Source organism: Pecten maximus, chromosome 8 (genome assembly GCF_902652985.1).
Source record: "Pecten maximus chromosome 8, xPecMax1.1, whole genome shotgun sequence".
Lineage (NCBI taxonomy): Eukaryota > Metazoa > Mollusca > Bivalvia > Pectinida > Pectinidae > Pecten > Pecten maximus.
The window spans coordinates 12,701,542-12,727,305 of NC_047022.1; the positions used below are offsets into that span (position 1 = coordinate 12,701,542).

General features: G+C 38.2%; 1 protein-coding gene across 2 annotated transcripts in view; it reads left to right on the top strand.

The window, feature by feature from the left end:
- The window catches only part of LOC117332490 (beta-adrenergic receptor kinase 2-like), a 125,428-nt gene that overhangs the window by 39,051 nt on the left and 60,613 nt on the right, over positions 1-25,764 (top strand). For both annotated transcript variants that reach the window (XM_033891418.1, XM_033891419.1), the window contains exon 3: positions 7,689-7,762. In XM_033891418.1, the coding sequence (XP_033747309.1) occupies positions 7,689-7,762 (74 nt within the window). The remainder of the gene's footprint in view (positions 1-7,688; positions 7,763-25,764) is intronic.

Genomic DNA, 25,764 nt, shown 5'->3' on the forward strand with positions numbered 1-25,764 from the left:
AGCTTTTGTCAGAAACGGGCTAGAAACTTTTTTAATGGGAAGGGAAAATGTTGTTTTGGGACTCGGGCAAAGGGAAACATATTTCAATACTTAATTCGTATGTTTGGAGCTTTTGTCAGAAACGGGCTGAAAACTTGGATGATGTGAAGGGAATTTGGTATTGTGGAGCTGAGGTAGAGGGTGACAGATCTCAATACCAGGTGGGATCCTTAATCCATACTAGAGTCTTCGTCTGAACCACAGAATATTTGATAACAGTAAAATGCTGGGGTATGGTAGTAGTAATTCTCAGTATCCATGTGTTTAAGTAAACAAAAAAGCTCAAATAAGTTCACTGTAAGAAGGAAAATTTTGACTGGTGATCTGACCATGCAGGCCTCATACAAATAATCTACAGCTCAAAAAATTTCAATCGACAAACCAGGAATATATGTGGCTGCTACCAATGCATCAAGTGGCCATCCTTTCTTAACATATATGTATATATATATATATATAAGAGAGAGAAACCATCAGTTATTTATTAGTTTTGCAGCAGTTTACTATGGCTGTGGTCAACCCTTGAGGTTTAAGTTGTATACAGTATAGCCTGATTCTCAAGAACACACATAACTCTTGAGATAGAGGAAACAAAAATATAGCTATCATGCATTCAGACAATATATTGTTATATTTAACTGTTTAAACATTTTAGCAATATATACTGATAGTGTCTAAGATAAGATCATTCAAGGAGTCCACAATGTCTTTTCTTACCGACATTTCTCTATCTTGACTTACTCAAGACTTTTAAGACATGTATACCTTAACTTTGGGTTCAGACAAAGTTTTTTCTTTATATAATTTGCTGGGTTTATCCTTCATCCACCTGACCCCACACCCCACAACCCAACCCCCTCTGCAGCTAAGGTCTTTTGATCATTTTGAGGCAGGGTCTCCTTGTAGTAGCTGGTGGTTAGCTCACTGAACTACAAATGGGATGATTGGTGTAATCCATGTAGATCATTATAGGGAATATCTTGCCCAAGGACTCCACCACAGCAGTTCCTAACAATCTGTGAACTCAGTTTTGTGAGTAACAAAACGTACTGAGTGGGGATCAAGCCACACACCTTGGATCTTCACCGGAGTTTCAAGAATTATATAAATATTTGTCAGATGCTATATAACTGCATGACTAGGTCTCTATGAACAAATTAGGAAGTTTTAAGGTTGACCAACATAATGTTAATTATATAAGTCATCATTTGTGTTGTACGTTATAAGAGTATATGGGTGGTTCATATCTTGGAAAGACTTCCTTTTGCATCCTCTATATGTTGCACCCCTATATCAAAATACTTGAATATATATGACTTCTCAAAAATATTTCATTCTAGAATCAGGTTTGAAATTATTTGAAAAACCAAAGAGTATGTAACCAGATACTCAACCTCGGAAATTATTGAGAAAGAGGGTGCAAAAGAATTTTTTTTTTCATATTTTTCTTTCCAACACATTTTTTGACCTGATTCCTGATCATGAATTGAAGCAACAGTTAGCCTTGTAGCCCTGATGAAGGGGTTGAAATGTCCTTCGAAGCATTTCATAACGTCACTTTCTTTCTACAGTACGCAAGAGACATGTTATTGTTATCAATAAAAACAGGAACTTTTGAAAAAGAATTACAAGAGATAAGGGTACCTGTGTTTCCTTTAGAATTCTAGGAAGATAAGGGTTGTGGAGTACAGATTATCAGGGTGAACAGTTAAACATGTCCTTGTAAGCCTGAGTTTGTCTTGTTGCTGCAGTGGGGTACTTGAACTTGAGGTGAAGATGTCGCTGATGTTGTAACAGTATATATATGTAGATTCTGTAATTATAAGCTTTGTTTCCTGTCACAGTGATGAAAATACACTAGCAGCGGATTTAAACACGCTGAAATCTCTATAGCCTTTGATTTAAAAAAATATATATTTTTTTCAAAATATTTGTTTTCATTTCCTAATTGAAAAGTGACTTCTTGTTGTTCATGAGGCGTATCTGGCAATGTTTGTTTCCTTATGTCCTTTTAAAATTTCAAAGATAGAATGACGAGTCATTTTTAGGATGTGTGCCTAGCAGAGGTTTATATCATTATAAATTTGGCAAAATTTCCCAAAGTGTTAATTAGATTTTACAAAATATGGAACAATTTGGCTTTATCGCCATAGGAAAATGTTCATGAATGATCATGATACACAGGCTTTGCAATTGCGCTGTCTTGTCTCTAAAAGCAAGAGAAAATCCAATGATGTACGTATTTATTCCTTGGGAAGCACACCCATTGTAGGACTAATGATAAGAAGTCTGTGGGCTGGTTATATTCGACTGATGGTCAATTACCACTGTTACTGTCAGTTTTAATGGGTATTTATGGAAGTATTTTTACAAATCTGTCTGAGACTGTTTTGGTCATTGTGAAATCAATAAGACCTCAAAGCTTTGTAGAACCATTTGTACATAGTTACCTAATTATTTGCTTCATTAGGTAATTAATTAAAAAAATTAGAAGGACTCTTTAATTATAACCCATATATGGAGGAAGTAACATAGCACATGTAAGTCCCTTAGTGTTTGTTTATGTCTGAGTGGTTTTTCTATACTACAAGGGGCTGCATGGTTAAGGTGTCCCGACACTTTAACACTAGCCCTCCACCTCTGGGTTGCGAGTTCGAAACCTACGTGGGGCAGTTGCCAGGTACTGACCGTAGGCCGGTGGTTTTTCTCCGGGTACTCCGGCTTTCATCCACCTCCAAAACCTGGCACGTCCTTAAATGACCATGGCTTTTAATAGGACGTTAAACAAAATAAACCAAACTGACATGAATTAGATAGGGAATGCTTCTAGATCATGCTCCTTGACCAAATGATTTATAGGATTTTTTTTTAAGAAAGGAGCTCCAAACATTAGATTATATTACACTGACCTTATTTTCATCAATATCAATTTACCATAATTTATAATGACTTTGAAGTTGGAAGTCAGATTTTTTTTTCTTCACTTTTTGTCATAGATATGCTGACACATTTAGATATTAATAATCACCATGGTAATGTTTACTTCTGATCCTACAATTCCTTTTGGGAGGAATAGTAAAAGCAAAATGGCCACCAAGTACAGTGTTAAGCCATCTTGGAATTTACACGTCAAGTTTAATCATTTGCCTCTGACTTTGTTTTAGAAATTATAGATATATACGTATATTATGGGATCACAATGATCTTTTAGCTATTCCCTATGATTTTGACTGCAAATATATGAAAGCAATGATTAAGCAAAAAAGTTTTCAGGAATGGAACAGTTAATCTATTGATCTAAGGTGCAGTTTCAAATATAAACTGATTTCAAATTGAACATGCTCAATCATATAATTACCATTTGAGAAAGCATTTGGATGAAGATATTATTTTATTTGAAATCAAGAGTTATTTAAAAGTATCCTTGAACTTTTTATGCTGGACATCAATATCGATCCCTTGTGAGTATTTTTGTAGTTGAGTATGAATTACTAAGGGTGATCATCCATTTTGATCCAAGGACATTCATGTTTTTCATGTTCAGATTTAATTATTGTGGAATCACTGACTGATGCTTTCTAATTACTTGATGTAATTAAGACATTAAAGTTAATTGTTAAAATGATATAAACCTTTTACATCATGCCACTTCATTACTGTAATGACATGTCATAAGGTTAAACTTAAGTAAATTTTCTTTAATTATCTAATCACAATTTTAACCTGTATTTTGTGTGAATGCAAACTATTAGGACAAGATAAAGAAGAGGCAAGAAATCTAAGACAAATGATAAATTGTTACTGGAATTTGATTTAATAAAAAAATATTTCAGCTTGACAAACTCTCAATGTTAGTCAGACTTTAATGAATTAATTGACTACAAATTAATAGAATTATTAAATTTGTAGTAGCATTGTAGGACTGGAAATTAATCAGAAATGTTTTGTTGATAGCTCCTGGAAGATTTTCTGTGAGAATGTGTCCAATATCTAAAGGTTTGCCTGTAAGATTTTAAATTTGAGCTCATTATCAGTATTCAAAGAGCATATTTTGTTCCCAGAATGTAAGCTTCTTATCAAAACTGGTGCATTAGTGTGAAAACAACTTTTGTTTAATTATAACATCCTTGATATTGATTTATTTACTCAATTAGTTTACTTCTCTATTCTTAGATTTATTATGGAGGTAATATTTTGGGCAAACCATTAAAACTAACTTATAGTCTCATTTCTAGATATATCTTGATTTACGTATATTAATTAAAAATGTGGAAATTTAGCAATTAAAAATGTGGAAATGGTTGCTAGCTGTAGAAAAAAGACATTGTCTCCAAGGAGATGTAATTAAAAATGAGGAAATGGTTGCTAGCTGTAGAAAAAAGACATTGTCTCAAAGAAGGTGTAATTAAAAATGAGGAAATGGTTGCTAGCTGTAGAAAAAAGACATTGTCTCAAAGGAGGTGTTATTAAAAATGAGGAAATGGTTGCTAGCTGTAGAAAAAAGACATTGTCTCAAACGAGGTGTAATTAAAAATGAGGAAATGGTCGCTAGCTATAGAAAAAAGACATTGTCTCAAAGAAGGTGTAATTAAAAATGAGGAAATGGTTGCTAGCTGTAGAAAAAAGACATTGTCTCAAAGGAGGTGTAATTAAAAATGAGGAAATGGTTGCTAGCTGTAGAAAAAAGACATGGTCTCAAAGGAGGTGTAATTAAAAATGAGGAAATGGTTGCTAGCTGTAGAAAAAAGACATTGTCTCCTAGGAGGTGTAATTAAAAATGAGGAAATGGTCACTATAGCTACAGAAAAAAAATTGTCTCCAAGGAACAGAACGATAAGCAGTGTGTATAATAATTGTTTTTCCTTCAATGTTAGCATTGCTTGCTGCCATTAGTATTAAGTTCCATTATAGCTCAGTTTCAGACTGAAATTCACAGACATTGTTGACACTTGGTACACAAGATCATCAGATATTCAAGCTCAAATCTACCAAGATTGTTGACTTCAGACACACATATGTATACTAGGTACCAGCAGCATCTGACCAACATACAGGAGTTTGGAAAACGTTAGGTTGAAACTCAGGATATTATTGACATCAGACACACATACAAGAGTTTGGAAACCTTTAGGTTGAAACTCGGGATATAATTATTGACATCAGACACACATGGTGTCGACACATGAAGAGCAGCACCCTGCAACATCTTACAAACATACAAATGTCGCGACACCTAGTTCAGGTCATGTACTCAAAGACATTGACGTCATGCAGACACAGACAGAAGGTATTGACATCTTTGGGTAAAATCTTAACAATATTGTTGTCGACAAATTTACATGTATTGGATAAAAACTCAGCGATATTGTTGTCGACACGATTAAAACTCAACAATATTGTTGTCGTCAGATATACATGCAATGTATATTTGGTTAAAAACTCAGCGATATTGTTGTAGACAAATTTACATCCCTGCAGGTAGGGCGTAAGAATTGTACCTGCTGCCCCCATTGCATGATCATAAGAGGCGACTACATTTGGGATCTTATCTTTTCTCTTCTTTCTGAACAATTTTCTTCTTCCTAATGTCTCCCTTGACAATGCCTCGCCTTTGGTCTTCTGTTGAGCGTTCGCCCCTGTGAGGAAGGCTTTGGGTTCTGTCCCCTGGCCGAGACATACCAGAGTCATTAAAAATGGTAGTTGCTACTCCTGCTTAGCGCTCAGCATATTAGGAGTGGGACGACTGGTGCGCCCGTTGTCAGTATAATGTGACCGGATGGGGTGTCCTGCTGGGATGTCTTCGGCAGTATGCTTCAGTGAGGTAGCACTATAAATCGGCAAAAGTTCTGGCCTATCACAAGGAGACTTAACACAAACATTTTGGTTTGGTTTGTTTTTGTTTAATGTCCTATTAACAGCCAGGGTCATTTAAGGATGTGCCAGGTTTTGAAGGTGGAGGAAAGCCGGATTACCCGGAGAAAAACCAACGGCCTACGGTCAGTACCTGGCAACTGCCCCACGTAGGTTTTGAACTCGCAACCCAGAGGTGGAGGGCTAGTGTTAAAGTGTCGGGACATATCCGACAATATCAACAACTCATCAATTTTATTGTCATCAGACCAACATAAAACATATTGATACCTATGGATTAGAACTCACCATCATGGTTATCACCAGACACATGGGCAACTTTCAATAATGGCTAATTTATGGACGGTATTGGTACTTAACACACAGAAAACATAGCTTTAGGCCAACATTCACTGCAGCAATGCTGAAGCTCTCTTTGAACATGCATGACCCGAACTTAAATTTCCGATGTTAAGGATACTCTTACTGTAGCCAATGTTTGATTGTGGACACGAGCCTTTCCATCTGATGATGAATACCTTCAATGTTATTGATCCAAGTCTATATCTTTTACTGACCTGCCTTTTCAGCTTGGATAAATGTTTTTTGTACATGAATTGAATTGGTCACTTCAAAACTTGTCAGACGTAGATGAACGGAAACAGTTTCTGAATAGTTGATAGGTTTTTAATATGTTTTGTGATTTTGTATTATAGATCTGTTGTTCAAACCAGTATACTTAATTAGCTGTGTATTCTTGTTTCCCTATATATCTGTCCTTCAGTCGATAAGTTCGCCTGTACGGTTGATCACCTTTGCGTTTGACATTTTCTAAAGGTTTTCATTCTCCGTAGTTCAGTTTCTTGGCTTCTAATTGAGGGATTTTAAATGCTAACAGTAATAAGACATGTTCTATATATGTTTTGTTAAGCTCTCGCCAGAAGATTTTGGGCTTGGTCTAACGATAAATGTAAACATTTTTGAAAATTCTGAACTACAACAATTTAACCAATTTCTCAGATAAGATATATGTACAACCAGATATAGATCAACTGAACATCTTTGGAAACATATGATTTGGCCAGGATTCAAAGAGTTTTCAATTGGAAAGGAGACCATATACTTGTTGAATATTGTGATATTTGGAAATAAACAAATGAGTTTAAACAAAAATTCTGATTAAACACCAGGCCGGGGGGCTCTAGTATCCGATTACAAGGTTATATGGGGACACAGTGGTACCCCAGTAGGATCCTCTTGTAAAATTTTATCAGAATTCAGTGAAGGATTATATTGATAGGCTAAGACAAAATTGTTACTTTTGAGTACTGTATTTATCCAGTGATAAGCCCCATGAGGAACACATCAACCTTGACGCAAAGTATAAGGGGTGGGCTTATTGCTGGACAACTTATTTGTTAGTATTCTTACTGAATTACAGTATGGATGAGCTTATTGCTGGACCATGTAATTGTTAGTATTCTTACTGAATTACAATATGGATGAGCTTAATATAACTGGACAATGTAATTGACAGTATTCTTACTGAATTACAATATACTAGATTAGCTTATTAACAGTTACGCTTTTATTTCTATGAATTTCATGATAAACTTTCTTTTTCCTTTCACTACTGTTATGTATTACAATATACTTATATAGTTGTGCCATTACAATATACTTATATAGTTGTGCCATTACAATATACTTATGTAGTTATGCATTACAATATTTTATATACTCATGCTACATCAAATGTTGTGTCGCATTTCAATTATACAGTTGTTTTAATTTTACAGGGTATCTACTGTTCAAAGACTTCTGTGAAAATGTATGTGACGAAACGGTCCCCCAGTTGAGGTTCTATGAAGAGGTATGTATATCAAAGGGCAGTTTTCATGCCACTGCTCGTTTTAATATGTTTTGAATTCTCTTAACATATAAACCCTGTACATTGATATTGTGATAAACTCTGTATTAATAGAGTAAATTACCTGTATGTGTTGGAGGTTTTGGTCAAAATCACATTCAATGAAGGTGAAGTCGAGAATGAGAAGTTGCTATCCTCCCAGATTAATTTTCTTGTTCATTACTGCATGTGTCTAAATTTAAACAAAAAAGAGAAAATGTAATTTTACACATTTATTACTATTTTCAAATTCTTGGTACCTTCCCTAGAATATTGAAATTATGAATAAAATTGAGCTTTATCTTTTTGGTTTCTTAAGGATATTTAAGGATCTGTTAGATTGTAGATTTTAAAACTAGGGGAGATAATCTAATATTAGAATTCAACTTAGCAATTCCTCACTAAAAACCCATTAGGGCTGGAGTCCAGAAGAGGCTATGATGCGTCAGGGACCGGTGACCAGTCTAGGCTACATGTGTTAGGGACTGGTGACTAGTCTAGGCTACATGTGTCGGGGACCGGTGACCAGTCTAGGCTACATGTGTCGGGGACCGGTGACTAGTCTAGGCTACATGTGTCGGGGGGCTGGTGACTAGTCTAGGCTACATGTGTCGGAGACTGGTGACTAGTCTAGGCTACATGTGCCGGGGACTGGTGACTAGTCTAGGCTACATGTGTCAGGGACCGGTGACTAGTCTAGGCTACATGTGTCTGGGACTGGTGACTAGTCTAGGCTACATGTGTCGGGGTCTGGTGACTAGTCTAGGCTACATGTGTCGGGGACTGGTGACTAGTCTAGGCTACATGTGTCTGGGACTGGTGACTAGTCTAGGCTACATGTGTCGGGGACTGGTGACTAGTCTAGGCTACATGTGTCAGGGACCGGTGTGACTAGTCTAGGCTACATGTGTCGGGGACTGGTGACTAGTCTAGGCTACATGTGTCAGGGACTGGTGACTAGTCTAGGCTACATGTGTCAGGGTCTTGTGGCCAGTCTAGGCTACATGTGTCAGGGTCTTGTGGCCAGTCTAGGCTACATGTGTCAGGGTCTGGTGACTAGTCTAGGCTACATGTGTCAGGGTCTGGTGACTAGTCTAGGCTACATGTGTCGGGGACCGGTGTGACTAGTCTAGGCTACATGTGTCGGGGACTGGTGACTAGTCTAGGCTACATGTGTCAGGGACTGGTGACTAGTCTAGGCTACATGTGTCAGGGTCTTGTGGCCAGTCTAGGCTACATGTGTCAGGGTCTTGTGGCCAGTCTAGGCTACATGTGTCAGGGTCTGGTGACTAGTCTAGGCTACATGTGTCAGGGTCTGGTGACTAGTCTAGGCTACATGTGTCGGGGACCGGTGACTAGTCTAGGCTACATGTGTCAGGGTCTTGTGGCAAGTCTAGGCTACATGTGTCAGGGTCTGGTGACTAGTCTAGGCTACATGTGTCAGGGACTGGTGACTAGTCTAGGCTACATGTGTCGGGGACCGGTGACTAGTCTAGGCTACATGTGTCAAGGACTGGTGACTAGTCTAGGCTACATGTGTAAGGGACTGGTGACTAGTCTAGGCTACATGTGTCGGGGACCGGTGAGTAGTCTAGGCTACATGCGTTGGGGACTGGTGACTAGTGCTAGATGCGTTAGAAAGTCGATTTGATCAGCAAGGCCATTTCACAAGGAGAACATAAAAAAGCAATAAGGAGAAGTCACTGTTAATAAGTATGTATACACCACAATGACGTTGACCAATGACCAGACATATATGAGACATTCCCAGAAAAAAAAAACAGCATTTTACTTTTTTCTGGATTATATCTTATTCATCTTATGTATGATAACTTTATACAGATTCTTACTTTTGAATTTCAATACTTTGATTGTTGTGTCTGTTGTAGATATTTTTAAGGCTTAAAAATGAGTAGCTTTACTTTCCTGATCGAGTTGGTGGGCACTGTTTTCTTCTGTTAAATAAATGGTCTGTGTGTGATGTGGATATTCTAAGGCTTGAAAATGATTCACTTTTCTGGTCGAGTGGGTGGGCACTATTTTCTTCAGTAAATGGTCTACGTATGATGTGAAATTTGTTTTTTCTTGACTGTAGATTTACCAAATCTGCTCATAATTATGAGCTTTCTGCACCTCTCCTTCAACATTTAATATCTGTTTACGGCCATTTTGATCCCGCTGCTTCCTCTTCTGTTTTGCCACTGTTTTGGCCCTTAGAACCACTGATCAGCAGTCCCTAGGGATAAAACAAAGGTATGAAGCAGTTCATCAACATATGGATTAGGGCGACTGTACTGTACCGGATTCGTGTTTAATCTGTAGAATTAAAATAACACATGTTTATTCCATCTCATCTTTCCTTTAGTCTTTCAACATTGATTTCCTATGCATATATAATTTTAAATGAGAGGAATCCTGATTTCCTAGGTTTGATGTTAGGTATCGGTAGTCTTGTTGGCAGACACAACAATTACAAATGGAGATTTTGTTTTGAAAGTAAACCCACGGTGCAATTTAATTTCGTAAAGGTGGAAAAAATGGCTTGAAGGTAGAAAAATGGCTTTACAGAGGAGTTCTAGAGAAGATGTAATTACAACGATTTTTTAATGATTTTTGTAGCAGTGTCGTATATATGGCAATAGGACTGGGGAAAGTGTAATGATCAAAACAAGTGTCGTTCGTATTGAGAAGGTTTGGAGATAAAGTGAAACAGGGTACAAATTACACCTTGAAACATGAATCATTCACTGGGAGATTTATTAGGTCCCTCGTCTTGTCATTAACTGCTAATGAATGGTTTGTGGATTATGTAAGGAAGTACTTTCCAAATAACAAAATTGTGCAAATGGAATTACAATTTTTATCGTTCTTATTTGATAGATTTATATGTAAAAGTAATTTTATTTTACCCTTGCCTTGTAATAAGCCCAGCCATGTCTATTGCATTCAGTAAAAAGCAAACAAATGCTATTTCATTGACATGCATTAAGCCCACCGTGGCCACCTACTTTGAGATGCAAAGTTAATATGTTGGAACCTGGGTATTTCCCTGATAATATATATAAATGTTTATATAAAATGAACTGTTTACAATAAAAATCAAAAATGTGTATCTATATACAAGCACATTCCAGTTATATTGGCATATCCACCAGGGGTATATCTTTAGACCTGAGGTCATTTTAGATGGTAATCAGTTTTTTACTGACCTGGATATTGAATTGATAGTTTATGAGATACAGGTACATGTACAGCCACAGGGTCATGCAGGTTCACCGGTAAAACTTGTCCCAACATTTGTGGTGTTGATGGTAAAACTGTTTATCAACAGGAAGCAGTTTAATGTTGTGTGTTACATTTCAACACTCATCATCGCTGATCAAATGAACACCCTTCAGTTTTGTAATTAAAATTCTCCTGGTGTTGAAATGTCCTATGTACCTTGTATTGCTTACTTATAGATTAAACTGTTGAGTAATTTTCACCTGTTGTTGAATTAATGTTTTGGAGTAGATAAACTGTTTAGTAATTTTCACCTGTTGTTGAATTAATGTTTTGGGGTAGATAGATAAACTGTTTAGTATTTTTCGCCTGTTGTTGAATTAATGTTTTGGGGTAGATAAACTGTTTAGTATTTTTCACCTGTTGTTGAATTAATGTTTTGGGGTAGATAAACTGTTTAGTATTTTTCGCCTGTTGTTGAATTAATGTTTTTGGGGTAGATAAACTGTTTAGTATTTTTCTCCTGTTGAATTAATGTTTTGTGGTAGACAAGTTTACAGAGTACTGGCCAGCCAAACTCTGACACAGGGACATGAGATATCCAAGTCTATGGAACAGACCCATATATTTTTTTCTCATGTACTTAAAAAACAGTAACGGATTGTAAAGTTTTTCATAAACATGTACAATGCTCCATCATAAATATTCCATAAAACATGTGTCAAAATTGATGATGTTATTAATTTCCAACATGGTTACATTACTAGTCTCTGTTAGTGGCGTCACAACGCGTGTCAGCTGTCTTTCCCTATATGCCAGTGTGACATTGTTTAATACTATCCCTAACAACCATGCGATCGCCCTGTGATGTATGTGACAAAGAGTTATCCCATCCCTAACAACCACGGGATCGCCTTGTGATGTATGTGACAAAGAGTTATCCCCTCCCTAACAACCACGGGATCGCCCTGTGATGTATGTGACAAAGAGTTATCCCATCCCTAACAACCACGTGATCGCCCTGTGATGTATGTGACAAAGAGTTATCCCATCCCTAACAACCACGGCTCCGTGACTTATATGAGATATAGTGGGTAAACCTATCTCTACGACTGAATTAAAAGATTGTTTGCAGAGAAAGTAAAGAATAGGATATGGAATTAAAACGTTATCACCAAACAAAATTTCCAACTTTATATTTAATATACTATTTATTTTACAACAAGCGGGAAACAGGTTATATCAGCTTATATATTAATCAGGCTTGTTTGCCTGGATCAAAGTGCGCAAGGAAACCAGAATACCCAGGGAAAACTAAGTCAGACAGGTGACCCCATATACCTTTTCATGTCCGATCAGGGAATTGAACCCCAGCCGCCTACAGGTGGATCAGGCTTGTGTGTTAACTACCACTGTGCCACCCGAACACCTGAATATACATATTACAATGTAGGACATGTATATACTTATTAAATCCCAATTGTAATGTTGTAAATTTCTATCTGTATAAAACTTATGTTAGAACACAGAGTTATTTGTTTGCATTATAAAGATGTCATCGCTGTGTAAAGGAAAAATGACTGATTCACTTACTACTTAAGCAGGTAGTACTATTTCAAATGTTACCTTATAATGGGACTGAAATTCTCACAATCACCTGACTTTCTTCCATTTGGAAAATCAGGCTTTAAAATTCTTCTGTTGAAAAATTTCAATATATATGGTAGCTTTTAAGTTGAGATTTTAGCATATTTCCCAGTGATTGAATTGATGAGAATGTGTTTGGACACTTTCAGAGATTAGACAAGGCTCCAATGTGATGGAATCTTTTAGGTAGTTTCTGCAACATTTATGCTTCTGACGGCCAGTCCTAACTTGGGGATTTCTGACCCTCAAACCTGACTGTACAATGAGAAACAGGCTTACATTCCTCCTAACCACGCCAGACTCGCCCATCGAAAAGGACTATCTATATTGTCTGCATGTGTCGACTTTATGTATAGGGAAGGGTTTAAGCTGTGGAAGACATTCATGGCAGGCACTGCAAATAGTGGATGAGAAAATGAAGTGCTTCTACAATTTTTAGCAACACAAAATAAGTTAACCCTTTCACCCCTACTGACCACATTGGACTTCAAATAATGAATGAATGGCAAAGTCCACTGAAGTTTCTTGGGGTTGAAAGGGTTAATCTGGAAACACGCCTGTGATATATATCTATATATTGTATCATTAGTTTGAAGATGATATACAAATTACATTAATTTGAGTTTGAATTATCTTTCTTTGAAATTATTTGCATTAGTTTTTCAATATAAATTGAGATCCAGGGGGTAGACATAAGTTAACAGTTTGTTAGGGAGCTATATCAGACAAATTAGGGTGATAAGGGACCCATATCAGACAAATTAGGGTGATAAGGGATCCATATCTGACAAATTAGGGTGATAAGGGACCTTATCTGACAAATTAGGGTGATAAGGGACCCAATCAGACAAATTAGGGTGATAAGGGACCCATATCAGACAAATTAGGGTGATAAGGGAGCCATATCTGACAAATTAGGGTGATAAGGGACCCATATCTGACAAATTAGGTGATAAGGGACCCATATCAGACAAATTAGGGTGATAAGGGAGCCATATCTGACAAATTAGGGTGATAAGGGACCCATATCTGACAAATTAGGGTGATAAGGGACCCATATCTGACAAGTTAGGGTGATAAGGGACTCATATCTGACAAATTAGGGTGATAAGGGACCCTATCAGACAAGTTAGGGTGATAAGGGACCCATATCTGACAAATTAGGGTGATAAGGGACCCATATCTGACAAATTAGGGTGATAATGGACCCATATCTGACAAATTAGGGTGATAAGGGACTCATATCAGACAAATTAGGGTGATAAGGGACCCTATCAGACAAGTTAGGGTGATAAGGGACCCGTATCTGACAAATTAGGGTGATAAGGGACCCGTATCTGACAAATTAGGGTGATAAGGGACCCACATCAGACAAATTAGGGTGATAAGTCAATTAAATGATTAGGTTAAATTTCCAGCTGATTATATAACATCATCTTTTAAAATATTACCATTAAATGTTTGAAGAATTAAGGGCAACGAGATACAAGTTTCAGGGTTTCTGAGCAGTTTTACAAGTTGTAGGAAGAGGCCTAGGTTGAATGATAACTTTTGATTAACATCCACATTTCCAAACATCATAGTTATACAGTGGAACCTCTATAAACCGAACATGCATGAGACATGACTATTTGTTCGGTTTACAGAGGGTTCGGTTTGGAGAAGTTGATCGAAAAATGAACGGTCGAATTCCGGATATAATTGGTCGGACGATTTTTTATTAGAATGCACCCGATTACAAACCGGCACGTACACACCAGAGACTTGTATATCTTGTGATATACAAGTCTCTGTACACACGAAGACAATATTTGGTTTGTCTGAATAATATGCATATTATGAAAGTTAATCAATGTACATGTATATATTGCAGAATATATAAGAAAGGCAAATGACTTTAACTATAGTTTTAAACAGTTTTTTCACATGTACAACTACACTTTACGATCGACCTACATTTTGTTACATCCGGTGAAGCTACCGTCATGTGGATGGGGCCGATAGTCCAATACGGAATATTTTACATATCGACTAATATTAAAGGGTGTGAAGATGTTTTGTTTCAATATCAATTACAATTGATCAGTTGATACTGGTCGTATTTCCGACATCGCTGTTGTCTAAAAAAAACATCAGTGGCTTCTTTTACGAAAACAACCCCCTTTGGGCCTCATTTAAATTAAATGCGAAACTCAGGCTTCTAGCTCTACTTGCATTGAGGAGATAAATGAACTGACGCGCTTCAATGAAGTGTGACATTGTTTCATAATTATCGTGTTGATTATACACTGGGCCATCCGTCATAATGCCCCCTTGGGATATATATTGGATACCTGTACAAATCACCTACGTAGGTCCCGAGACAATAAGGCTTCACACAATACCCGTCACAGTTGTTGTTTCACGGTTGACTGGCCTGACCTCGTGTCATAATCGCTCAGGTAAGGCCGGTTTTCAGAAGTAATTTTTGGTATATTTTAACAGGAACCGGACGCAAAATCGGTCCGGTGTTCGGAATTCAGAGGGATCGGTATTTGGAAGTTTTTTAATACTATAATAAAGAAGGACCAATTCCGTACAATGTCAATTCGTTCGGTATTCAGAGGTGTTCGGTTTTTAGAAGGTTCGGTTTTCGGAAGTTGCACTGTATATACTGCAAATGTTTCAAACGACATATAGGTAGGCTACATGACACAAGCTATAATGATTAAGAACAAACAAATTGTTATGTACTCAAAGACTGCTGTACTAGAAAAATCTATCGACTATTGATATTCATTTATGCTTTGGTTTATGCCTTGATCCTGGCCAAAGTTGAAGGAGCCTATAAATGATTTTCTCCCATAAAAAGCCACTCTCAGAATCCATGATAAGCTCTGATCGCAAGGTCCTAGCTTGTAAGTGGTTCCTCTTATGATCATTGATCCCGGTTCGATGTAAACAGCGAGGAAGGTTTATGGGGAGTAAAGTGTATACATTCGAGCCAAGTGTCCTCCACATTTAAATCCATGTCAATCTTTGTCAATTATCTGTGTTACTTCAATATCGTTGTACGTTTATAGGGTTAATGGCTAAAGGTCATTCTCTTAGGCTATAAAAGTTTCTAATGCCAATAGCTAAATTTGTAATTAGGCAATATGGAATTGATGTCTTTTGTAATAAATGTCTTCATTTTCTTCATGTGACAGATTCTTAAACAAAATATAAAAATATCTAAAAAAAAAAAAATATATATAATCTTCATGGATGAATGTGGACTGGTTTGATAATCAGATATACAAAATCTAGCTATAGGATTACTATTCTTTTAAAATTTTAAACATTGTTTAAAAGGATGGATGTGCCTCATGCAGACAGGAAGGGCCAATCAGACATTTCCCCTAATTTTCAAATTGTATGTCCTAAATGTAGGGGTGGGGCCCAGGAGAGGAGTGTGTGATACATGGTATGGTAACTCGGGGGTAGAGGGGTGGAGCCCAGGAGAGGAGTGTGTCATACATGGTGGGGGTAGAGGGGTGGGGCCCAGGAGAGGAGTGTGTGATAAATGGTATGGTAACTCAGGGGTAGAGGGGTGGGGCCCAGGAGAGGAGTGTGTCATACATGGTATGGTAACTCAGGGGTAGAGGGGTGGGGCCCAGGAGAGGAGTGTGTCATACATGGTATGGTAACTCAGGGGTAGAGGGGAGGGGCCCAGGAGAGGAGTGTGTCATACATGGTGGGGGTAGAGGGGTGGGGCCCAGGAGAGGAGTGTGTCATACATGGTGGGGGTAGAGGGGTGGGGCCCAGGAGAGAAGTGTGTCATACATGGTATGGTAACTCAGGGGTAGAGGGGAGGGGTCCAGGAGAGGAGTGTGTCATACATGGTGGGGGTAGAGGGGTGGGGCCCAGGAGAGGAGTGTGTCATACATGGTGGGGGTAGAGGGGTGGGGCCCAGGAGAGGAGTGTGTGATACATGGTGGGGGTAGAGGGGTGGGGCCTAGGAGAGGAAATAATGGCATGCATTAATCTACGTTAGTTCAGTCTGATCCTTTAAGCTTTTGATTTGTTCCCCTCAGTTTGGAAGAAATTATGGTGAACAGTAAAGGAGCAAACTGCAGTTTTTGGGAATTTGGCTGAAATATGAAATACTTCCAGTTGTGAATTTGGCCCATTATCAACCCCAAAAAAATTCCATAAAAACCCTGGTTTGATTCTGCTGATGCAGTGAAAACTTTGTCCTTGGATATAACTGACTGATTAACTCATGGTGAACAATAACCCTCCCCATAACATGTCCGATGTAACTTGATAATGGGTAAAACAAGCTTAAGCTCTCAAGTCATTGATTTGTATATATATACAAAAGCATTGTGAAACATTTCTTCAGCTGAGCCTGTTACAAACTCATTGTGATTATATCCATAGCATCTGTTCCTCAAACGTATATTCAAATTGGATTTATATCCTACGTGTTATGAAGAAATATCTCGTTTGTTGATTTTTTCGACTCGACTTTAAGTATTGGTAGTTATACATATAACCATATGTGACCTATTTAGGGTGAAGACTTTGTAAATACTTTGTATCTATGTAACAGACTTTTATCCTGAGTTTGTAAATCACCCACCCCCATCACCATGCCTGTATATACTGTTAATGCTAAAGCTTATCTGATAAATGTATATATGTAAGTCACGTGCAGATTGTGTATATGCTGAATTTTATGAACTGATCCCATTGATTCGTGTAGCTGAATCGCGAGTGCAGACAACTACAGGCCTACTGCACAATCTTACTTGTTATCACTGTGGATCATTGCATTAACTGTTAACATGCACTTGGTTAATTAGCGCTTAAACATTCTCAATAAGCACATTTTCACAAATGTTTCCCCTTTCCATGTTCCTGCTCGCGATTCCTTATTCTGCTGGACCAAACCCAACTTTCCACTCCCCTCGCAACCTCAGAATCCACACCCAACCCTTCATCACCCCCACACCCCAGAATCCACACCCCAACCTTCCACTCCCCCACACCCCACAATCCACACCCCACCCTTCCACTTCCCCACACCCCACAATCCAGACCCCACCCTTCCACACCCCACAATCCACACCCCAACCCTCCACTCCCCCACACCCCACAATCCACACCCTAACCTTCCACTCCCCCACACCCCACAATCCACACCCCAACCTTCCACTCCCCACACCCCACAATCCACACCCCAACCTTCATCACCCCCACACCCCACAATCCACACCCCAACCTTCCATCTCCCCACACCCCACAATCCACACCCCAACCTTCCACTCCCCCACATCCAACAATCCACACCCCAACCTTCCACTCCCCCACACCCCACAATCCACACCCCAACCTTCATCTCCCCCACACCCCCAATCCACACCCCAACCTTCCACTCCCCCCACCCCCACAATCCACACCCCAACCTTCCACTCCCCCACATCCCACAATCCACACCCCAACCTTCCTCTCCCCCACACCCCACAATCCATACCCTAACCTTCCACTCCCCCACACCCCTACAATCCCCCCCCCCACCTTCCACTCCCCCCCACCCCCCACCACCCCCCACCCTTCCCCTCCCCCACACCCCACCCTTCCACTCCCCCACACCCCACAATCCACACCCCAACCTTCCTCTCCCCCACCCCCCACAATCCCCCACCCCAACCTTCCACTCCCCCCCACCCCCCACAATCCCACCCCCACCTTTCCATTCCCCCACACCCCACAATCCATACCCCAACCTTCATCTCCCCCACACCCCACAATCCACACCCCAACCTTCCACTCCCCCCACCCCACAATCCCCACCCCAACCTTCCACTCCCCACACCCCACATCCACACCCCAACCTTCCACTCCCCCCACCCCCAACCCTTCCACTCCCCCACATCCCCCAATCCACACCCCACCTTCCACTCCCCCACATCCACAATCCCCACCCCAACCTTCCACTCCCCCACCCCCACAATCCACACCCCAACCTTCCACTCCCCCACCCCCCACAATCCACACCCCACCTTCCACTCCCCCACACCCCACAATCCACACCCCAACCTTCCACTCCCCACCATCCCCACAATCCACACCCCAACCTTCCACTCCCCCCACACCCCACAATCCACACCCCAACCTTCCACTCCCCCACATCCCACAATCCACACCCTAACCTTCCACTCCCCCACACCCCACAATCCACACCCCAACCTTCCACTCCCCCACATCCCACAATCCACACCCCAACCTTCCACTCCCCCACACCCCACAATCCACACCCCAACCTTCATCCCCCAACCCCAATCACACCCCAATTCACTCCCCCACACCCCAATCACCCCAACCTTCACTCCCCCCACGTGTAGGTGAAACAAGGTTGAGAGTTCAGACAAAACAACGGTAAGAGGTTAGGTAAAACAAGGTTGAACGGTCATGCAGGAAAAACAAGATTATGAAATCAAACAAAACAACGGTAAGAGGTTAGGTGGAAAAAGGTTGAGCGGTCAGACAAAACAACAGTAAGAGGCCAGGTAAAACAAGGTTGAGACAAAACAACACCAAGAGGCCAGGTAAAACAAGGTTGAGACAAAACAACACCAAGAGGCCAGGTAAAACAAGGTTGAGACAAAACAACACCAAGAGGCTAGGTAAACCAAGGTTGAGACAAATCAACAGTAAGAGGCCAGGTAAGCCAAGGTTATGAGGTCAGACAAAACAAGGTAAAAGTCAGGTTTAAACAAGATTAAAATTTTGGGTAAAACTATGTGATAAGGTCAGGTAAAGCTTTAGGTAAATAAGGTTGATAGGTCTAGGGGTTACACAATTGATGCATTAGTTTCACCAGTTTTATTTTGTGTATTAATTGATTGCTAATGAATTTAAACGAAAACTATAATGTTCATATTACATAAAGGTAGTTTTGGGGAGGATGTTCGAGTTAGTTTATATAAAGGTAGTGTTGGGGAGGATATTTTAGTTTTAATGCCATTGTTTCGGTATCAATACATTGTAAGTAAGTGTTTGTGTATACAGGTGGTTACGACTGAATTCTTTCAAGTGAAAAAAAAAATTAAAAGTACATCTGCATGTTTCCTCCTGGTGGGCTGATAAAATGGCTGATAATCTTGGTAACTTTGCTTAGTGTGAAGATAATTAGGTAACAGCCGACATTGGTAATCAAGTCCTCCAGTGGTGTAGTAAATCGTGATCAGGGGAAGCCTATTTATATACCAACTCATCACATTTGTGAATTTTATGGTGTCAGAAGTCTTCCAGTACCTCACAGCATGAAGTGATAGCATTATTCTTTACTAAGCTTGTGGCCATAAGGATAATTCTTTTTTCTTGTGATAACAATTTTGCTTTTCATCCAGTTATTCAGCTTTAGGACCATGGTAGCTGACCTCAATTCCAAAACCGGGAGATGAACTATTGACCTTTCTGATGATAGTGGTCATGCATACATAGCCATTCATAAAAAAACTACACACAATCTTTTGACTTGTTAAAATATTTCAAGTGCATCATAGACTTTAGCTTCACAATTTCTTGAAGATTAAAATTCAGGGAGGGTCAAAAGAGAGATCTATTTTTCAAGATATTCCAAAAATAAGAAGTTATAAGACAAAAAAAACAACAAAAAAACCCACAATATTATAACCATATTCATTCATTTCATTGAATTAAGAAATATAATGTCTTGTCTGCAAAGTGTTTAGGAAATTATGGATAGTAGTGTATGTATGTGTATACATACTCCATCTTAGATTCTTTGCTATGTATTTATTTTCATGTATCGTGATCGATGCATGATAAATGTATTATTTTTAGAAGCTTGTATTAAATTCTATCTCAGGATGAAGTCAACCTTTTTAACAGAGATTTCTTTCTTTTTGGAAGAAAATAGATGATGTTATTATTAGTGATCTTGATTATGCTCCAGTAAAATAAAGAACAAGGTCGAACTTGTAACAGATTTAAAGTTAAGGTGTCTCCATCTTAGTTACGATCCTAGATGATCTGATGCTCCACTTAATCAGCGAAAGAGAAATTCTTCACCGTGGAAAATATTTTACTTAACAATCAACGATAAAATGTAAACCATTTTTAGAGCAGCATTTTGTTATCATTATTAAAGGACTATGGAACTTAGAAATACTGTATTTGACCTGATAAGTGCATTTAGAATAACATGGAAAAATTTTCCATGTGAAATCTGGATGGAAAAAACAACATTTTCTCATCTACATACATTTCTGCAGTCTTTGGTTAAAAGACTGGAGATTATATTAGCAGATCAGTGAGGTAAGAAACTTTTTCCTGAAAACAAATAGGGGTGATCATGAGCTTGTAGGGCAGGTGGGCTTATTAGGTCAAATATAGTCATCTGCTATAACTTTACAATTTAACCTCTCCAGGATCTAGAAAAAGAAAATTGTTACGTTGTTGTTTCGTTCTGTAAGGTCCTATTTCAACCTGAGATATATGACACCTTCTCCTTGGTTAATTTAGTAATTTTACAACTGAATATCACACCATCAGATTTTCTTCCAACTTGATTGAAATCACTTGTAAGAAACACAAGAAAGTCCAACAGAGCTGGGCGGAGCCAAATACAGTGAAAAAAATCTTAATGTGTGATTCAGTCGACCTAGAGGGACCTCCACTCATTGTAGATATTAGGAACTATGGCCGGGTAATGGGTTTCCACAACAAAACTGGCCTTGAAAATCAGGTGAAATGGAAGCATTTTTTTGCCTACTGATTACACAACATACTCTCACTCACTTTAGAGCATCAGACCATCAAACTCAACACCTTGTCAGAATTTAGTGGTCATAGGTCAAGGTCAAAGGTCAAAGCTAGCACTTATCTAATGACTACTTTAATTTAAATGAAGAGCTTTGCATATGTGTACAAGATATGATATATATCTCATAAAGCTTTAGACTGTTCATTGATTTGGATAGAAAAACGGAAATTTCTATTACAAGTTTAGATTAATCTCAATTTTCAATGTCTCATAGGTTTTTCACATGCTTACTGCATATGTGTGCAGTTTCAAAAACGAAAATTTAATAATTATAAAGGAAAGGCATTGCTTCGTATTGGTATCACCACAGACGATATATGCCATCGATGAATGTATTTCAAGGGTCTGCGAGTTTACTGGGATGAAAGCACTAGGTTACATTTTATATTATTATACCTTATGTAAGATTCTCGCCTTATTATTGGTCAATTCCTAATCACATGACCTGAAACAATATGCAGGGAGACAATTCTTACAAACACAACAGTGTAGTTTTACAAAGATAAAGAGAACTATACTTATACCTGTTCGGTATAATAAAATAGATAGTGCCCTTGTCTGAGGGGAATATGGAGGATTGTTTCCCCTCGAGAACATTATCTTCCCTCGCCTATCGGCTCGGGAAGATAATGTTCCCTCGGGGAAACAATCCTCCATGTTCCCCTCAGACAAGGGCACTATTTATATAATAGTTTACATTAATCCAGGCCAGTACACAGTAAAACACAACAACCGTGATGGTTTAAAAAGTGGATATGTGAGAGTCTATACACTCTTAGATTGTCGAGGTAAAGGTGAAGTCACTGGGATGAAATGGACCCAACACAAAGGTTAGACATGCATGAATGTGTTCATTATAAGTTTTCTTTCCAGTCCACTGAATTTCCAACATGCTACCATGTCTGCAATTTTGTGTACATAATACCAGACTTGGGGACCATATTGACACTCTCGGTATTGGTTTTTGTTGATGTGAAGGACGGGTCATATTCCAATATCTCTCACCATCTAAAGCAAGTCATTATTGATTCTTATACACAGTTATGCCAGTGTAGAATTTTAGTAAGATTTTCAGTTTAGCAGGATCTTTTGGTAGTAGATGGTGGCTACCTCTGAACATTATACAATGGCTAGGGTAATTTTGAGGCAGGATCTCCTTGTAGTAGATAGTGGCTGCCACACTCAACACTATTTTTGTAGAATAACGAGCACACATTCAAAGTATATCTTCTAATAGAATATACCTAAGAATTATCCTTGCTCCATTCGCATTTTCAAGAGGAATAATTCATGTAAAAGGTAGGATCTCCTTGTAGTAGCTGGTGGCTACCTCACTAAACAGCATACAATGGCCAAGGTCTTTTTGAGGTAGGATCTTCTTGTAGTAGCTGGTGGCTACCTCACTAAACAGCATACAATGGCCAAGGTCTTTTTGAGGTAGGATCTCCTTGTAGTAGCTGGTGGCTACCTCACTCAACACCGTAGATACAATTGCGATAGTAATTTTCAGTCGGGCATAATTGTACATGTAGTACCTTGTGGCGACCTTATTTCTATCGTCATCAATGTTCAACCTGAGCACTGACTGTTTGACCAATGTGTGTCATATGTCTTGGTATTAAAGGCAGTCTGTATGTGCAATATTGATTTGATTAATTTGCTGATGTAGTCTATCTCACAGGTGTCAAATTGCTGTAATGCTTGGTTGGTAGACACAGAGACCTGGACACTAATTCCCGTAGGGACGGTCCACTTCGATCCTTTGCCGGATAGCATGAGTGGTCATCTTCTTAATGAGGGGTCATCTTGATGGGGTATTAGAGCTTCCACAATAGGATATTAACTTCCAATCATGATTACTTTATAATGTATAATGATAACCGGGGTATATATTTAGTTTTGTTATATAAGTAGGTTTAAGTATTACATACATGTAACTCTCACATGTAAATGTGTTGTGAGGTTGTGATAAGACTTAAAAATACAAATGGCATTGCTAAAGATCAAGCATACACATTTTTGTAGTGAAAACTATTATTTGAATGACAGGCTTCCTCAAGAGAGATCATTTTGAACTTGGATTTGTAAATATATAGATCAAATACTCATTGATTTCATGCCTGACACATGTATATCATAATATTAATTCCAGTTGTGTCACAATGTATACAGGTGTATCAAAATATATATACAGGTGTATCAAAATATATACAGGTGTATTGTGATATATAAGTTAAACAGCTTGTTAACCTAGTTTTCGCACCTAGAAGCTGGACAAGGTTTCATATTTCACACTGACAATACTAGATGTTATATAATACTCGAGTAACTTGAGAAGCTCATCCATTGTAATGCCACCTATCCACAAACTGAAGCACAAAGTCCTGAATAATTTATGACTGTGTTCAAGTGTAATTAATTATTGTGTACTGCGGCTTACAATTTGTCACGTTTTTAAAAAACAAATTGAAAAATCATGAAAACTATCTTGCTTGAATTTTAACATCATAAGCATTATATTAATCTAGAGATTTCTGTGTGTTTGACTTCTGATATTTTCATGCATAAATATATCGTATATCAAAATTCACACCCAAAGCAAGGTTTTCAACTCCAAACAAGAAATGGACTGATATGTGTAAGTACCTGTGTATGTATATAAGCTGTTTAAATACTGAAGCAATGATGCTGCACAAGAATTGAGATGTGATTGACAATTAAAAAAGAAAAACACTACAGGATGAAACTAAGGTGTTTTTCTCTGCAGCACCTCTTTGGTGATAAGATATTGTGTACAAAAAGGGGTCCTGTCACATTGTGTACAATAAGGGGTCCTGTCACGAAGCTCCCAGTTATTGGCCTTTGTTCAACATTTAAACATTTGTTCTGGATGTTCTGGATATTTTCCAACTTTTGCATACGACTGTTTTGATATGTAAGTGTACATGTGGCGCCTATAAATCAGGTCTAACACTGTTATATACAGAGTTATTGCCCCTTGTTCATAGTATTTTGTAAGTGTTTTATGATCTAAATGATTTATGTATTACAACTGCCAGTTTATTGAATCAAATAAAAGGCCATCAATATTGCTTGCTTTACTCTTCCAACCAAATGTACAATATCAAGCATTAAACAGCATTCTGTTCTGTGTTATGGCCTTATAACATTGAACAGGATTGAAGACAAATTGAATAACGTGCTATGGTTATATTTCAGCAATCTTGTTCTGTGTAATTATAGGACAGAACAGAATGCTGTTTAATGCTTATATTTACATTTTTCATATTTCTAACATTCGTATTTTCATTTGCATGTAACTTTTTAATTCAATTTTTTTTATGTCTGCATGTTCAACAAGTTAAAAAGCGGAAATATTATTGCCCATGGAATTTTGTCTCATGACTTTCCTTGTAAAAAAATGTAGTGTGTGAAAAAAATTACATAGATGCTTATATCATTTCTAAAATTTAATCAATCGATATTTGCAATTCACATTTTATGTTATTTTCTGTCATATGATGCATCATTTTAGATGTGGTTATTTCAAGAAAAAATTAATGTCAGAAAGCTAGGCTAATTACCAACATGTAACTTGCATATTACTGTGCCCGTACGCGTGTTATGGTCTCCTAACACGGAACTGCATCTTGGTAGTGTCATACAAAGACAATGCAGAGTAAATGTAAATATTTAAGCATTGAACGGCTTTCAGTTAGCATTCATAGTCAATATGAATGCCAACTGGACAGAGGCAAATTGCCTCTGTCCAGTTGGCATTCATATTGACTAAATTTGCCTCTGTCCAGTTGGCATTCATATTGACTATGAATGCCAACTGAAAGATGTTCAATGCTTATATTTAGCATCTACGATTTTTTATTTGTCGTGCGATTTTTTTTTTGAAATTTTCAAATTCAAATTTTAGTTGGCAGTTCATAAGCTGGTGAACTCGCAACTGAATTGGTAGGGTTATATAGTGGCAGTGCCACACAATGGTAAATATAAGTTGATAGAACTTGTTTCGCCATTGTTGTAAAATTAATATAAAGTTTACATTTTAGATGTACAAGACCGTAAAAGCACAAAATATACAGAAACAAAATAAAACACCATTAACAGTGACATTTCTGGCTCCACTGGTTTTATGTCTACATCACATGTATTGATATATCAAAACTAGTGTCATAGACAATTTGTCATTCTTGCATGTGTCGTGACTATGAAGGTATCCATAATCCCATAGGGAGCCTGGTTATAATGTTTTATTGCTCAGCTG